General features: G+C 41.5%; 1 protein-coding gene across 12 annotated transcripts in view; it reads left to right on the top strand.

The window, feature by feature from the left end:
- FNBP1 (formin binding protein 1) overlaps positions 1 to 16960 on the top strand; it is a 125915-nt gene that overhangs the window by 52818 nt on the left and 56137 nt on the right. For all 12 annotated transcript variants that reach the window (XM_058524275.1, XM_058524278.1, XM_058524280.1 and 9 more), the window contains exons 3-4: positions 2092 to 2148; positions 2862 to 3009. In XM_058524275.1, the coding sequence (XP_058380258.1) occupies positions 2092 to 2148; positions 2862 to 3009 (205 nt within the window). The remainder of the gene's footprint in view (positions 1 to 2091; positions 2149 to 2861; positions 3010 to 16960) is intronic.

Raw genomic sequence — 16960 nt, 5'->3', positions numbered from 1 at the left:
GTCATTTATAGCTAACAGAAGAAATGGTTAATATCTAAAACTACGCACTAAAAATGTCTCATATGCAGCCACTAGGCTTTTTCAGTACTCCAGTCTCCCATATGTACTCCTCTAAATATGTTTGGAAAAGAATCTACTGATTATGTAGTCATCTGCTCTCCATGTGCTCCCTTTCATTCCTGGTACTTGTAGCTAGGAGGTATTGTTTTTACTAAATCTTCCTTTTAAGGAGTGATTGTGATAAGCCAACTTGAAGAACTGTACGGTGCTTTCAACATACAAGATTTCTCTCTTTTGCATCATTTTCCTCTAAGGCACATTCTTTAAGAAAATATTGCATTTTCACATCCTCTTGGATCTAGATTTATTAGATAAACTGTGCTGTGTACCCAGAGTATCAGTAGAGACAACATGACGTAGTTTATTTGAGTGTAGCTCGCGTGAGCGCAGCCTTCAAGTAAGTGCATTCTTCCTTCATCAGTTTGTCTAACTATAATTTCTAAATTGTCATATACTCGTGTCTTCACTTTAAATAACTGCGACACTCGATATTCTGTCGGGTGTTATATATTCCCTCGGAATTTCCAGACTTGAAGGGACGAGAGAGATCATTTCATCCAATCCCCTTGGACTTACAGATGAGGAGCTAGAAGCACAGACTGGCTCATTTGAATTCTCCGAGGTCGTGCCATCCAGGCCGTGGCCTCTGGGTTCCCAGAGCTATGTCCTTTTTACTAAAGTCCACTGCCTCTCGCGTCATCCAGTAACACCTGTTAAAGGTGAAATCACACTTCACTTTGTATGTGAAATGTATCCTGATCAAAATTGTAAATTTATTATTGCACATTTTTCTAGGTGATTCAGTAGATTCGGGGGAAATGGGAGAAATAAAATGTGAAATAATGAAAGTAGCTACTGTAAAAGAGGAATAGCAACATGGCATAAACAGGGAACTGAGTACTGAGATGCTGTCAAATGAAAAGTCCCACTGTGGACCATTAGTCAGCCTCCTGTGGCTGTTTCTCTAACCACAGGGGCCAGGGTCAGGAACCACGAGAAATGAGCCAGTGGAACCAATGTTAGTGAGTTTTCTTTTTTGTGTTTACCCCTTAGTTTTTGTGTAAATCTAGGTGTGTTGAATGTAGAGGAGAGAATTTGGATTCTTGACCTGGAGATGGGATTACAAGAGAGATTAGGGTGATTTTGGCTAATCTGAGTGTGTTCAGTGCAAATCTGGTAGGCAGGTTAAAAATTCTCCTAGTTAAATGTCTTAGCACGAACATCCCCGAAGTATTGTCTGTACTTCCTTCAAGAAGACTTACTTATAGGTAGTTTCCATTAGCTCTTTGGAGGAGCAGCCACACAGCCTTGACAACATGCCCTTGGCACTTTGATTTTTAATTTAAACTTGTGGACACAGTTCGTATACCTTCCTTGGATTTAGGGTAATAATGCTCAACTGAAGATGATCATGAGGGCGTGGTGGCCTGGTGTGAAAAACTGCCCTTAGCTCAGTGCTCCAGATGAAAGCTGCTGTATATATACACGTGGTCTGTGGTCTCCAGTTAAGTGAATTCGGGTCTTAAAATCATGGTGAGTGACCAGCTAGTGATCATTACTGTTCTTATTTGCCCTACCTTCGAGGTAAAAGGTTCAAAACTATGCAAGTCCTTCATAACAGGAGCTTCATCACACAGGTTGAAAGATGGAGGGAAATAAATGGATTTCAACTGTGGACGTTTTGTGATTTTTTTTTTTTTTCCTGAGGAATATCAGCCCTGAGCTAACATTCATGCCAATCCTCCTCTATTTGCTGAGGAAGGTTGGCCCTGGGCTAACATCTGTGCCCATCTTCCTCCACTTTATATGGGACGGTGCCACAGCATGGCCTGACAAGCAGTGTGTCAGTGTGCGCCCGGGATCCGAACCCGGGCCGCCAGCAGCGGAGCGCGTGCACTTAGCCACTAAGCCACGGGGCTGGGCCCTGTGATTTTTTTGTAACTTGTAAACAAAAGCACTAACTTCATCTTTCATTCCCGATTTCTCAGTTTTCTCTCTATATAAGGTGACATCTCTACATCTTTGTTTTAGGAATCTTTCGAAGAAATACCAACCTAAAAAGAACTCGAAGGAGGAAGAAGAATACAGGTAGGTTTATCGTTGATAATCGTATGGCAATCTCTCTGTGCCATTGGGGATGATTATGAAGGAAAGGAGAAATTCGTATCTACAAAAATGAGTTGCATTCCCCATTCGTATTTGTGTCATTTTTTAAATTGGGGGAGAGAACAATAAAAATGTACTCAATTACCTTTTCTTACACTGAGTCACTAGGCCTATTCCAGATTGTTTCAATAAAGTGGTTAGGAAAAGCTTGGAATATAATCTAAGCAAATACAGGAAGTGTGGATTATGTGTTCTACAGTCTTGATTTGGTTTTGTAACATCAGGAGTCTCTATCATACTATTTCATCTGAGAAATATGTCCATTTCAGTCAGCAAGTAAGGCGTCTTAACATGGACAGCCGAAAAGTATTATGTCTCTAATTTAGACCTAAACACTCATTACATTAGTACATATAGCATGTATATGTATTTTGGGTTATAGTTGGGCTAAGTATTAACAAAGCCAAATATTGCCTTATGTAGAGCAATTCGGTTTCACAAAATGAAAAGTGTTTCAGTTGTAATTAATTCTGACCCATTTTGATGAGAACACTCTCATGTGTAATGAATTGTCAGGATCCCATGGGAGGTGGATGCAAATTAACCTGATTTTAATTACTATTTCGCCAGTGTAAGGCAGCGGTAGGGTGGACGTGGCCTTGTTTGAAAAGGAGTGTGTGTGTTCTGCTCCACAGGTATACGGCGTGTAAAGCCTTCCTTTCTACCCTGAACGAAATGAACGATTACGCCGGGCAGCATGAAGTTATCTCGGAGAACATGACCTCACAGATCATTGTGGAGTTAGCACGCTACGTCCAGGAGCTGAAGCAGGAGAGAAAATCGGTAACAAAAGTTTGTTCTCCCTTCCTAAGAGATGGGCCAAAGATAATGGGATATCTCTAGAAGCTTTAAAATTAAATAGAATCATATAAGATGGTGGGTTGTAAACTGATACCTTTGAGAATCGTATCAAAGTGATGGACCCTGTTCCTAGAAAGTATTTCTAGGTCTTTACATACAATTTCAAGGGTCCGTCAGACACTCAAACTCATTTGTGGACTCCAGAATACTAATCCCCTTTGAGGAATTTAAATATATTTGAGGATATCAGAGATAAAAAGAGTAAGCAATATAATGTGGTATATGCTCTGTGGAATAAATAGTATTAAAATAAATGCTTATGAGGAGTTCAGAAAAGCCAGAAAGGTGACCTCAGTTACATCCACTCCATTCCTTGGCTCATTCAGTGCCATCTCATGAAGAGGACATTTTTGTTCCTCTTGACACCATTACAGTGTTTTCATAGCTTTTATTGTTAACAAAAGAGAAGAATGTAATTCAAGTCAAGTCTATTCATAGTCAAGATTTTGCCCTAAGAGGTTTATCTTTAAGCCGAGGTCATTGTACTCTGATCGCTGTGAGGTGCATGATAAGAATTTGTTAGTAATCAAGTACCAAAGTTGCCCAGATATGCTTTTTTATATAAATTTGAGTCCATAATAATTCTTTAGTGCTCTGGAGATCCATGAACCAACAAGATAGATAGGATTCCTGGTGAAATGGAGAAGATATTAAATAATAATGACCAACACAATGATTGAATTGCAATTACGAAAGTTGCTACAAAGTACGGGTTTTATAACAGGCATACCTAGCATGTTCATGCTCGAGATCAGGGAAGAGCCTCCCAGGGGACTTAACAGCTAAGGCTTTAACAAGACTTGAGGGATGAGTAGGAGTTGCCTGGAACAAGCATTCAATAGAGGGCACAGCCAGTGCAAAGGTCTTGAGACAGGAAGGTGTTTGGAACATCTGAGGAGTTTAGTTCTTTCTAAACTATAAATATGTAGAACATGGCTTTGGGTGTGTTTAGAAGTTAGGAAGAGATACATGCCTTAAGATCAATCCATTGGTTTGAAAAAAAATATGTTAATAAACTGAGATGAAGTTTTTACCTGTTCATAACCAGGCACAATTTTGCTCCCCACCCCAGGAACATTTGTCATTGTCTGAAGACATTTTTGGTTGTCTGGGGCATTGTAGCTGGAGGGTTGCTACTGGCACCTGGTGGGTAGGACCCCCGGATGCTGTCAAACATCCTACAATACACAGAACAGCCTCCACAACAAAGAATTCCCTGGTCCCAAATGTCCATAGTGCCCAGGTTGAGAAACTTTGCACTAGAGCCCCAAATTAGATGACAGCTTCTATTAGACCATTCATTAAAGAAGATCTTTTCTTTTATATGATGGAAAGGAAGCAGTGAAACAGAACACTAAGGTTCAGGATGAAGCACAAATACCTAATATAATCATAAAGTAAATACAATAAATCTGACACCATGTTGGACTGCTTCCCTGGTTCCTGAACTTCCCCCGACCTTGCAAAGTTAATACTTTCTTCCTGTTTGTTACTCTGGTCCCTGCTTTGTGTCTCTTGACTGACCTTCCTCCACCCATATAGTTGAGCATTTTAGCAACACTCTAAACAAAACTCTATGCATTTACCTTAGTATAGAGTATAAATTCTATTTCTGGAGTGAATCATGAGATGTGAAGCCCACATAACCTGGCCCCTCATTACTTCTTTGAATTCCTCTCCTCCAACCACATGGCCTCCTTGCTCCTCTTCATCCATGCCTCTTGTGATTGTGCCTCAGGGCCTTTGCACTGGCTTTTCTCTCCTTGGAAAGCTTTTCCGCCAGCTATCTGCAGAGCTCACTTGCTGACTTCTTTCTCGGGAGTATCACCTTCTCATTGAGGTCTGTCTTGTGCACCTTATTTAAAATTACAGAGTCCCTCCCCTCCCTCTTCTCCCTGCCCTCCCCTCCCCATTCTTACCACCTTCCTCTGCTTTACTATTTTTCCGTGGTACTGACCAGCATCTAACGTTTTACAGATTTACTTGTTTCTTTTTCCCTCACCCCACACTAGAATGTAAGCCCCACAAGAGCAAGAATTCTCCTGTCCACTCTTGTATCCCGAGCACCTAGAACAGTGCCCAGTGTGGCACACAGCAGACTCTCAGTAAATACTCCTGGAGTGAAAGAGATAATTGAGAACAGAAGCAGCAGCCTTCGACGCAGCTTGGTTCTCAGCTAGACATTGTTTGCTGGTGGAGGATCCTTGTATTTCTTTGCTGTGTTATGATTGGGTTCTTTTGTTTTACTTACTCACTGTTAATCATATGTCTTTTTGACAGTCTGTCATATCTGTATTTTGAATTCTGTTCCTTTTTTATCAGAAATTATAGTAATTTATAGAGTAAATTATAGGTAGTACAGATATGCATTAAATAATGTCTTGCCATACACAATGTTCCTTTTATTTTAAGGAGAATTACCAGTGCACATCTCTGACTCAGATACTCTGTTGGGAGGAGCTGCGAACACCGTGCTCTCTTGAAGTATTTTGTAATTACAGTCACGTGTCGTCGCTTAACGACGGGGATCCGCTCTGAGAAAGGCGTGGTTAGGTGATTTCATCGTTGTGCGAACACCACAGAGTGTAATTCCACACACCTAGATGGTATAGCCTACTACACACCTAGGCTACATGGTACTCATCTTATGGGACCACCGTCATATATGCGGTCCATCGTTCACCAAAATGTCATTATGTGGCATATGACTGTATATTAAAATGAAATTTTAGGAAATTGTGAAAGCTTTTAAAATTCTAGAAAGCATATCCGTAAGCAAATGTATATTTGTGGTGTTTTAGTATAATGCATCATGACCATTTTTGCTTTTTTCTACGTAATAGTTACCATTATTTTGAAAGACTGCATAATGTAGCATGATGTTCTATGTTGATACAGTGTAATTTTTTAACTTATCCTGATACTATTGGATATTTAATTGTTTGCCCTCAAGTGTTCATTGTTTCAGATTATAGTAACTGACATCCACTGCACTTTACATTCAGTCCTCACAGTATCCCTTGGGGAGGGGGGACCATTATCTTAGTCAAGATAAGATCACCAAGTCAAGGAGCCTGGAGGCAGCAAGGGAGGAGAGTGTCGCCCCTGGTGGAGCTGGGTTTCACATCCAGGCAGCCTGCCTCTCAGGGCAGCGCACATCCACAGGCATGTTTTTGTTTCCACTGAGTTATTTTCTTTAACTTACATGCAAGGATGCCTGATTGAATAGCCTGAGCATCTTCACCGGCAGTCAGCTTGAGAAAAGGAGCTCCTGAGATTGTCTCAGACTAAAAACAGTTCTCCTTTAGAGCTTTCACTTTTGGCTGCCCTGACTTTTCTTAGTAAGTGATCTGATTTTCGTAAGGATGATTCTGAAAACCACAGCAGAATGTGATTGCTTCCACTTTCTGGTGACGTTCATTATAAGCAGAGGTGGCACAACAGAGCTAGACCTCAAATCGGGTCTTCTGATGTCGAATCTAGTTGCCTTTTTGCTGTGCTGCCATGAAGGGCTGACAGTGTGCTTGGATCTTCCCTAGAAGGGGAGAGCCAAAATCGGTGGTGTGTCCATAGACCTGCAGCTCCCTGCGAGGCTGTCAGGCGAGGAGAGGAATGGACTCGGGCTTTCCAGTCAACAGGTGGGCTAAGGATTCTGGCACCCCACCAGCTGTGAAACCTTAGGCAGGTTACAAAAACTCTCTGAGCTCCCCGTTCTGAGTCTGCAACTGAGGGCTGATCACAACCACCCTACAGAGTTGGAGGGAAGATTGCAAGAAGGCAGGCACAAACCACCTAGCACCGCTCGTGTATATTGCTACATTGGCACTGCGAACCCCATACCTCTTATCATGCTCATTCTGTTTCTCAGTACGAAATCTCATTTCTATCCCAGAGCTTTTTGATCAGGGTTTATTAGAGAAAACAGGAGTGTATACGATCCTCCTTGTGACCATATGTCCCATCAGTAGTTGTCCAGTGCATTTAAAATGACCTTTCTAAAAATGTTGAATTGGTGGATGGCATTGAAAACAAGCTGCTCTAAGAAGTTTAGGTCTAGCTGCTATTTCTCATGGCTGACTGGAAATAATGTCTTGCTTAAGTACCCTTCTTAAACATCCATATAATACCTTTTGGGCCATTTGATACCGTGGTGAAATCCTGTCTGCCCGAAAGGACGATTTGGAATTTACAGGATTACTGCTTGATCTTTTACTGTATATAGAGTATCTCCAAGTTCAGTTTAGAATACTAGTGGAAAATTATTTTTCATCTAGATTTTGCTATGTTTGAATAGACGAATCTCTAACAAGCATCTGCGTGGCGAAAAATAGCTCACTATGCAAAAGATGAGGTTTCCTTCCCTTTTTATATTGAATGAAAGGAAGTAGAAGAAAGTAAGGTCGTGGGAGAGAGAGATGTTCTCCTTGCCTTTGGGGCCATGTCATGATGAGCCAGTTGTTTGATCTTCAAGTCTTAAAATCTCCAATTGGAAAATAAGATAGTGCTCACTGTTCACGTTTTTTAGGAGACAAGGTGATTTTTTTTGCAGCAGTTTCTACAGATACTATATTTTCATATTACAGTGCAGCTCACTCACATAATACTATGAATAACCAGTGTTTGTCCTGACACACAAATCTGTAGGCTCATTTTGATGAAAAGATGTTGATTTTTCAAAAGTAAATTCTTTCAGAGAGAACCTTGACTTGCCGCCTGCGAGAGCGGGGCAGTTCGGGCTCTTCCTCGCCTGATGTCTGTCTGAGCAACAACTCGCATCAGGAGACATGAGCTGTCCTGGAAGCCCAGATGCGGGGGCTGTTAATTTCTTCATCTAATGGACTCCACTATGGCGGCTGTGTTTTTGGCAAGACGTTCGCCTTCCCTTTAGAGATAATGGGGTCAGGGGCCTGTCTTTGGGGTGAATATAAATCAGAGTAGACGGGGCCAGTTCCTTTGCTTTGTATTCAGCCTTTTATTTGCAAACATAAATTATCAGTAAATCTGTCCTCTGTGACAGTGTCTCGGATCTGTTGGTGTTCAATGAGAATGAGGAGAAATAACTGGGAATCAACAGTTCTTTATAAGGCAATGTGATTAGTTTTAATGAGTAAAATCTGGAAATTTTATACTCGCCTGATTTTCCTAGATTTTTACAAATTTACAGTGAACAAATATCATCTCTTCAAGCTGACCACACACCAAAAGAATTTCTATTTCTTTTATTTACTCTCCCCTTTTTTGGGAGGGGACAGTGCTGTGACTCATTTATTAGTTGCCAAATTTTTTAAAGAATGTTACTAAAACTCTGAATTAAAGAACAAAAACTCACAATCTTTATAAATCAAAATCCTCATTTTTCTGTTTCCTTCTGGATGTCACTTATAAAGGTATAGATATTTATATAGAGAGAGACAGCTATCTCTCTCTATATAAATATCTATCTATAGCTATCTATATATAGCTATAGGTAGATATATTATATATATAATATTTAAGAGTATTAGTCCTAGTATAGATATAATTTATATTTTTCTTTATTCCTCATTCAATCTGTATTTTCCATATTTCTACATGAAAATATATAGTTGTAGTAATTAGAATTTTAGTGGCTATGTATTATTCTAACACTATTATAATTCACTTAACTAACTCTTTATTATTTGATCTATAGACTATTAACAGTTTCTGATTATTTAGTTATTTAGTTAGTTATATAAACAATACTGCAGCGAACTCTTTACTTTTATAGCTGTTTTCTTTGTGTGTAGGGTGGGGATTATTTCTCCAAGCTAAATTCCCAGAAATGAGAATATGAGGTTAAAGTTTCCATGATTTATGGTTCCTGATTAAGCTTTGGTCATTTATAAGATTAATGGTCTTTTTTTTTTTTTTTTTTTGTGAGGAAGATCAGCCCTGAGCTAACATCCATGCCAATCCTCCTCTTTTTTTTCTCTGAGGAAGACTGGCCCTGAGCTAACATCTATTGCCAATCCTCCTCCTTTTTTTTTTTTCCTTTATCTCCCCAAAGCCCCAGCAGATAGTTGTATGTCATAGTTGCACATCCTTCTAGTTGCTGTATGTGGGACACTGCCACAGCATGGCCGGACAAGCGGTGCGTTGGTGCACACCCGGGATCCGAACCCTGGGCCGCCAGCAGCAGAGCACGTGCACTTAACCGCTACGCCACTGGGCCGGCCCCAAGATTAATGGTCTTTAACAGAAGTAGAGATGAGAGTCCCAAGTCGCTAACTTGGATGTGAATTGACTTATCTGAGATGTGGGTAATTCAGTTGCTTCAGATATATTTCTCCTTAAGAACTACATATTGTAATTGCACTCTTATTAGCGGTTTTTGCACATTGAATCAAGTTATTAAAGAATTTTAGAGAGATCGTTTGGTTCAGCTCCAACCTTTGAGTCTGCCTGGGGTTATCCACAATGATCACCACAACCGCATATGAGGGATTTATGGGAATCTGTGCTCCAGAAGGGGAACCAGGAGGTTCCAGCCAACATTTACTGGAACCTCCAAGTAAACGTCTCCCAGCAGGTGGAAAGTATGGTTCATCACAGCGTGTTGGCCATGAGCAGAATCACTTTTTGGCAGTGGTTATCTGAAGAATTCTAGAGGAAACAATTATACAATACCTTCAGTGACTCACTAAAATTTTTATAAACCTCAGAGAATGCTTACAAGACCCACATTACTTAGCATTGACTGTTAAATTTTTTTTCCCCGAGGTTTCAGAAATGTTTAAAAATTGATACTAAAAGCTATAACATTCCTCTTAAAGTTAGGTGTTGGATAGGTCCTATTTATGAACCTTATGAAAGGGCTTAATTTCCTATAAGACAGTTCTGCAGCATGGACTGACTCCAATATTTTTAGAACATGTTTTTTGTAAGAGATTACAGCAAACGGAGAAAACTTAACATGAAGGAAAGCCAAAACCAAAAGGAGCTTATATATGATCAAGCTAATTACAAATCTACTTCTGATTTATTCGGTCCTATTGAGGTTCAACTGTGGATACTCTGTTATAAAGCCAGAACCTGTAGAAAGAAAAGCAGGACGGACTTTAGATTTCATGATCTGGAAAAAGGAGCAGTGGGTTTCAATGGCAGCTCTCCCTTACTGGTGTTATTGCATTTATTTAAATAAATCAAAAAGCGAGAAGTCCTTTTATCTTTCCGTTGTTGGTCTTTTGCGTGGGTCATACTGATGTAACCCCCACTAATATCCCCTGGTTAATGTATCTCTAGAAAGTGTGTTTTGTTTTGTTATGTCTCCTTTGTTTTGAAAGCACATGTGATAGTGGCATTCTATTAATTAAGGTCCTGTCACCACTGTGGTTCTGTCGCCTGCAAAACCATTGGTCTGGTGAACCAAAGAAATTTTATTTTATCATTTATGGGATAACATACTTAGTTATCAGGATATTTCAATTCTCTTCTCTTTTCTTTTTTCAATTCTCTTCTTGATTTCGTGGATTTGAAATGTGACTTGGGTTTTGTATTTCTCCCTTGTACATTGGAGTGAGACCTTCTTTTCCTTCTAAGAATTGTGAGATCACTTGACTGTTTTGTGTCGCGCCTGACTCTCCTATATCCTGTCACCTATTTGACATCTTCCCTTAGATGCCTGATGCAGCCTCACCCATTGCACCATTGTCAGTGGAGGCCCTGGAGCCCAGCAACAATGTGATTGATGCCCCAGGGTTGTGCAATGCAGTGGACCTATTAATTCATCCAAAAACAAACTGGATTCCCCACACTCCTTTTTCATACCTCATTCCAATCTGCATTTCCTCCAGTCAGTGAATAACATACCTTTTCAACCTGGTTGTTCTGGCCAAAAACATAGGGCATCCAGGACTTCTTTTTCCCTTACACCCATTTTCTATATAACATCAAGTCTTATCGGCTCTACCTTTAGTAAATGTTCTGAATCCAGACTCTTCTCACCACTCCTTCCATGTCCATCCCTAGTCCAGTCCCTCACTAGCTCACCTGGAGGACTGTCCTACGTCTCCTAATTCATCTCTCTGCTTCGGGCTTCCCCCGTAGTCAGTGGTCCAGCTCTCCATCTCCATCTCCCCCACCAGCTCTCTCTTAGGCAAGTGCAGCAGCCTCCTCCCTGGTCCCCTGCCACTCCTGCCGCCATGCAGTACCTTCTCTGCACCACAGCCAGCGCAATCTTGTGATAATGCAATCAGATCGTGTCACTTCCTTGCTGAAATCTTCCAGTAGCTTTCTATCGTGCTCACATGGCTTGGGAAGTTGCTCATGGTCTAGCCCTTGCCTGCTTCTGCCTTTTCCCTCATCTCAGTCTAATTGCATTGGCATTTAGCTGTTCCTTGAACACACCGAGCCCTTTCCCGTTTCAGAGCGTCTCCATTTGCTGTTCCCGCTGCCTGGAAGGGTGTTTCCCCAGATCTTTTCAAGTTCACTCCTCCACTTTATTCAAGTCTCTACTCAAACATCATCCCAGACCACCTTATCTAAAATGCCACCTGCACCCACACCATCCCTCTGTGTTCCCTTACCCTCTTTATGTCCACTAAATTTCACAAGGACAGCGACTTTGTTTTCTTCCCATTGCTTCCTTCTACCTACAGCAGCACCCTGCACAGTGGGCCTGCAGTTAACATGGGTTGAATGAATGACTGAATTAGATCTTAAGACCTTTCAACCCAGGGAGAGATTCCTCTTCTAAAACTTCACCCATCGACCTGGCATTCTATCTAAAACTCTTATTGGCAATTCTCCTTGTTTTGGTTTGGAACTAACAGCTTTATACCCTCAGAAGGGATCAGGCGAGGGATGTGAGTCCTTCGCTGCTTAATATTGATCATTTTAAGATCCTTTCATCCTAAGAGCTAATCAGGATTCTTCGGAGGAATTAGAATTTTAAGGAATGTGAAAGAAGGGATTATTTTGAAGAACAGATGAAGCACTGTTGGAGTCTAGATAAACTATGGGTGTGGAGAGTTCTGGGTAGAAAAGCCAGCATGAGAATAGCAGAGGAGCGGTGGAGAGAGGGACACCAGGAGAGAAATGAAGGGAACTTGGCCTGTGCTGCTGGACATGGACTGGGCCGTGGGTAGGGTCCCCTGCCCGGTGCCCAGATGGTCAGTGTTGGGGTGAAGTGAAGCTACTGAGCGTGACACTGGGAGGTAGGCATTTTAGGAACTTTAAACACGTTCATTGAGAAGATGTTTTATTATAAATGAATTTGGGAAAATAGGCCTTACTGAATAAAAGTAGAATGCAACTCGTGTCACAGACATTTCTGGGTTTATGGTTTGGGATTTAAGTGAGGGAGCGACATGCTCACTTGAACAGGTCTGAAGGTGTTTCAGTTTTCCTACATGGTCCACGTAAATATCTACATACATTTATCGTAACATTAATTAATCCCAAGTCACGCTTAAAAACTGCTACTGTTCAAACCCCCACACTGTGGGTGTTGAGGAAATTATCGTGTTTGTCACAGACATATTTTCTGAAAGCTGCTTTTTTCTTTGCCCTTTTCAAGTTTTTGTGTTCCTTTGTTTTCATCTGTGGAATCTGAGTTTTAAAATTCCAGATGGTTGACTGTCCTCAGTTGAGTATTTATTCTTTTATTTTTTTTCCCACTTTTTTTTTTGAAGTGGCTGTTCTCACATCAATGCCATATTTTGCATTTTATGTAGTTTTAAAAGTTAAATATATATAGAATTAAATATATATATACACACACGTATGTATAGTAAACATGAGCAGCTGTTGTATCTAAGTGTCGAGTATGGATGAGAAACAATCTCAGTTTGTCTGTTCGGCCTGAGTATGATTTCTTGCAGAGCAGTAAAACTTTCTTGGAAGTTTTGTCATTGTAGTTTTTCTTTCAGTTAATGCTTGCTTATTTTAGGTTCCCTGTGATTTTTATCTCAGCTACCTCTGGTGACTGTGAAATTTCTAAAAAAATTTCCAAGGATGATTTTATTTGTGGGGATTTTATCTGTATATTTTTAAGGTCCAACCAAAAAGTTGAAATGAAATTCAGTAAGTTTAGCTATCACCCCAGATACCATCAGGCATTTAAAAAAGTCTATTATTATGTTTGAAGAGAAACTAAAGCATCTTATTACAGGAGAAAGTAAGGAGCGTTTTTCTGGGTCTCTAGAGATGGCATTTCCTGTCTCTCCTCTGATAGGAGAACAGAGCTCTGATGACTTCACTCCATGGCTCCAAAAGAAGTGCTTATTATCTTTTTCTAGAGAACAATTCTTCTTTATTTAGAGCTTGGAGGCACACTTTTTAGAGACACACTTGCTCACTGTCCAGTGAAGAAATGTTTTGCCATTGTTGGTTAATAAACAACAAACACATCTGGCAAGCTGGCTTGTTTGTTTAACTTTGTTAAAATAGCTTTTCCCAGGAAAGAGGGAAAAATGGAGCTGGATACAAATGACCACTGCTATCTAGGTCATGTAAGCTCCCAACTGTAAGGAGGGCTTTTGTTCCTTCCATTAATTTCCTAAGGGATCAGGCAGCACAACGTTTTTTTGTTGTTTTTTGTTTTTTTTTTTTGTGAGGAAGATCAGCCCTGAGCTAACATCCATGCTAATCCTCCTCTTTTTGCTGAGGAAGACCGGCTCTGAGCTAACATCTATTGCCAATCCTCCTCCTTTTTTTTTCCCCCCAAAGCCCCAGTAGATAGTTGTATGTCATAGCTGCATATCCTTCTAGTTGCTGTATGTGGGACGCGGGCTCAGCATGGCCGGAGAAGCGGTGCGGCGGTGCACGCCCGGATCCAAACCCAGACCGCCAGTAGCGGAGCGCGTGCACTTAACCGCTAAGCCACCGGGCCGCCCGCACAACGTTTTTTTGTGTGTGTTGTAGTCAAGTAAATTTCGGAGGAACACATACTATGAAAGAAAGATTAGGAGGAAAATCACCGACGCCTGGATTTTTTCTTACCTCACATGAAATGTTACGATCACAAGTATACTTTTCAGATCATTGTTTTAGTCCAACAGAATTGTGGCTGAGTCGTCTCATGGGAGACAGCTCACCGGTCAAGTCAAGGTCCACACTGTGCTTGAAAAATAAATCCACATTTATTGTTAAACTCTTAAATGAAGAAGTGGCAAGAGAATTTACTATGTAGGTTTTCAATCAAAATCATTCCTCATGCTTCCAAAATATGACCTTTTTTTTGAAGACCATGGTTGTCAGAGAAGATTCTTTTGGTCATAAAGCCGAGTCAACCTTTCTGTGCTGTGTCCGTCACTTTCTGCGTGTCTGTGTGTGTGCATCGTCTCTCCACCCAGGACTGCCCTAGCTGTAAAGGGAGCTTTTGTTTTGTAAAAACATTCATTTTAAGAGTTGCCGTAGAGATGGAGCATAAACCTAGAGCACAGCTCTGAATTTGGTGCCGAGGTTTTATTTTTCTTTTTGCGTCTGTCTTTGAGTCTCAAAGTAAAATTTTGGGGAATGGTGATATCTTTTCAGCGAACTGCAGAACATGATGGTCCTACTTGCGAAATGGGGATAGTCTTCTTGACAATTTGAGCAAGTCACGTTTCTGAATGGACGAGGGACTTGCAGGACTGAAGGTGCCTCACTGGGAGGGCACAGCCAAGCCTTTGTCTCTCCCAGAGCCTGTTCCTCTGTCTCCCTGTCTGCCCGTCTCTCTTTCCCCTGAGGACCTCCCTCACTCCTTCCCTCCATTCTTTTTTAAAGTGATATATGTAGCTTTCAGAAAACTGCTTGCATTCTGTATAGCACTTCCTCCAAAGTTCAAGGTTTTCCTGACTCTGCCCTCAGCGCAACTTCTTCCTTTTCCCTCAGCCTTGATCCCTCCTTGTGTGTTGATTCCTACCCTTAGACTCGGTCTCTTTTCTCTTTTATCCCTGTCTCTATTATGAGACTTGAAAAATGAAGCCCCAAGGGGCTCCTCTTGCGTTCATAGAGACCGAAAAATTGCTGGAGGGATAAACCTTGCTGTAAAGAGGCGCTCAACACAGTGAAACACAACCTCAAAAGAGAGACAAGAGAACATTCCCTTATAAAGGAGCACTGTTCTTAAAAAAAGAAATCTGATTTTGTCTCCTCCTCCCTAGCCTCCTGATAGTCAGCTGTCTTTTGTGACTCAGCTAAGCATAGGTTCCCGCCAGGTAAGATGAAGGGTTCTGTGGCTGTGCTGAGGGGAGGGGGCCTCTTCATTTCTGCCTCTCTTTCGCCTTACCTTCTCCATAGTGTGTAGCACAGCCCTGCCACCAATGCGCACCTTGTCTGTCGGAAAACAGACAGCACATTCAAGCCCAGTAATTGAAGGAAGGTCGTTTATTAAAAGGAGCATTTACCATGTTGTGGAGAGGGTTTAGGAAAAGCAATAAGGGATGGTGCAGTACCCTGGGGCTAATCACGGTGGGGAGCTGCTGTGGTCCCCAGGTCTCAAAGGGCAGGGAGAGCATTACAAGAACTTCATAGATTAGCTGCGGGGGCTGCCTGACCAGAGCTGTGGCCTTTGGTTGGAGGACCCAGCTAACCCATTGCATCTTAGCTAGGGGAAGCTGCAGATATAGATTCCCGCCCTCTGATATGCCAGAACTGCTCCGTGGCAAATCTAACAGAACCAGAGGACAAGGGAGCCTGAAAGGACGCCCAGAATCTGACCCTCTCTCACCACCCACATTGCTACCCCATGGTCCAAGTCTCCATCATCTCCGAGGTTTTGCTTCATAATGTGGCACTTTTTTTTTTTTTAATTTTATTTATTTTTTTTCCCCCCAAAGCCCCAGTAGATAGTTGTATGTCATAGCTGCACATCCCTCTAGCCGCTGCATGTGGGACGCGGCCTCAGCACGGCGGGAGAAGCGGTGCGTCGGTGCGCGCCCGGGACCCGAACCCGGGCCGCCAGCAGCGGAGTGCGCGCACCCAACCGCTAAGCCACGGGGCCGGCGCACGTAATGTGGCGCTTCTGTAGTCTATACTCGGAGTCATCCATGGCTCCTCAGCTCATTCAAACAGAAAGTCTACAGGACTCTACACAGTCGGCCCCTTTCTTCGCTGACCCCATCCCCTAATGTTCTTAAGGCTCAGAACCTGGTCTAGCCCTCTGGTGACCTTGCTGGTCAACACCAGGCACATACCTGCCTCAGGGCCTTTGCAGATAGCAAGGAGGTGAATTTATTTTTAAGTTTAAAAAGATCTAAGTGATGGAAACTTACATCTACACAAAACTTTTACACAAATGTTTGCAGCAGCATTATTTGTAATAGCCCCAAATTGAAACAACCCAAATGTCCATCACCTGGTAAGTGGATAAACAAATTGTGGTATATATCCATACAATGGAATATCACTCAGCAATAAACAAGAACAAAGTACCGATCTATGGACAACATGGATGAACCCTGAAAACGTTACACTAAGCGAACATTACGAAATAATGAAAGCGTTATGCCAGTCACAAAAGACCTCATATTGTATGATTCCATTCACATGGACCATCCAGATCAGGCAAATCTATAGAGACACAGAGGAGAGTGGTGGTTGCTTAGGGCTGGGGAGGATGCGGGGCTAGGAGAGTGGCAGCTAAGAGGTACAGGGTTTCTTTTTGGGGTGATAAAAATATTCTAAAATTGATTGTAGTGATGGTCGCATAATTTTGTGACTATACTAAAAACCATTGAATTTTACAATTTAAATGGGTGACTTGTATGGTATGTGAATTACATCTCAAAGCAATTAAAGATCTAAGTGATTGCTATCTTAATAAAACATTCCTGTCATTTTAACAAGTGGTATATATGTCTTAGAATTTGTTATTATTGTATGTAAAGTTTTAAAGGGAACTGACACTGTGACTATTCTTGTTTTCATT

The sequence above is a fragment of the Diceros bicornis genome, chromosome 28 (genome assembly GCF_020826845.1).
Source record: "Diceros bicornis minor isolate mBicDic1 chromosome 28, mDicBic1.mat.cur, whole genome shotgun sequence".
In the NCBI taxonomy this organism is placed as follows: Eukaryota; Metazoa; Chordata; class Mammalia; order Perissodactyla; family Rhinocerotidae; genus Diceros; species Diceros bicornis.
This window is presented reverse-complemented; position numbering and strand designations above follow the sequence as displayed.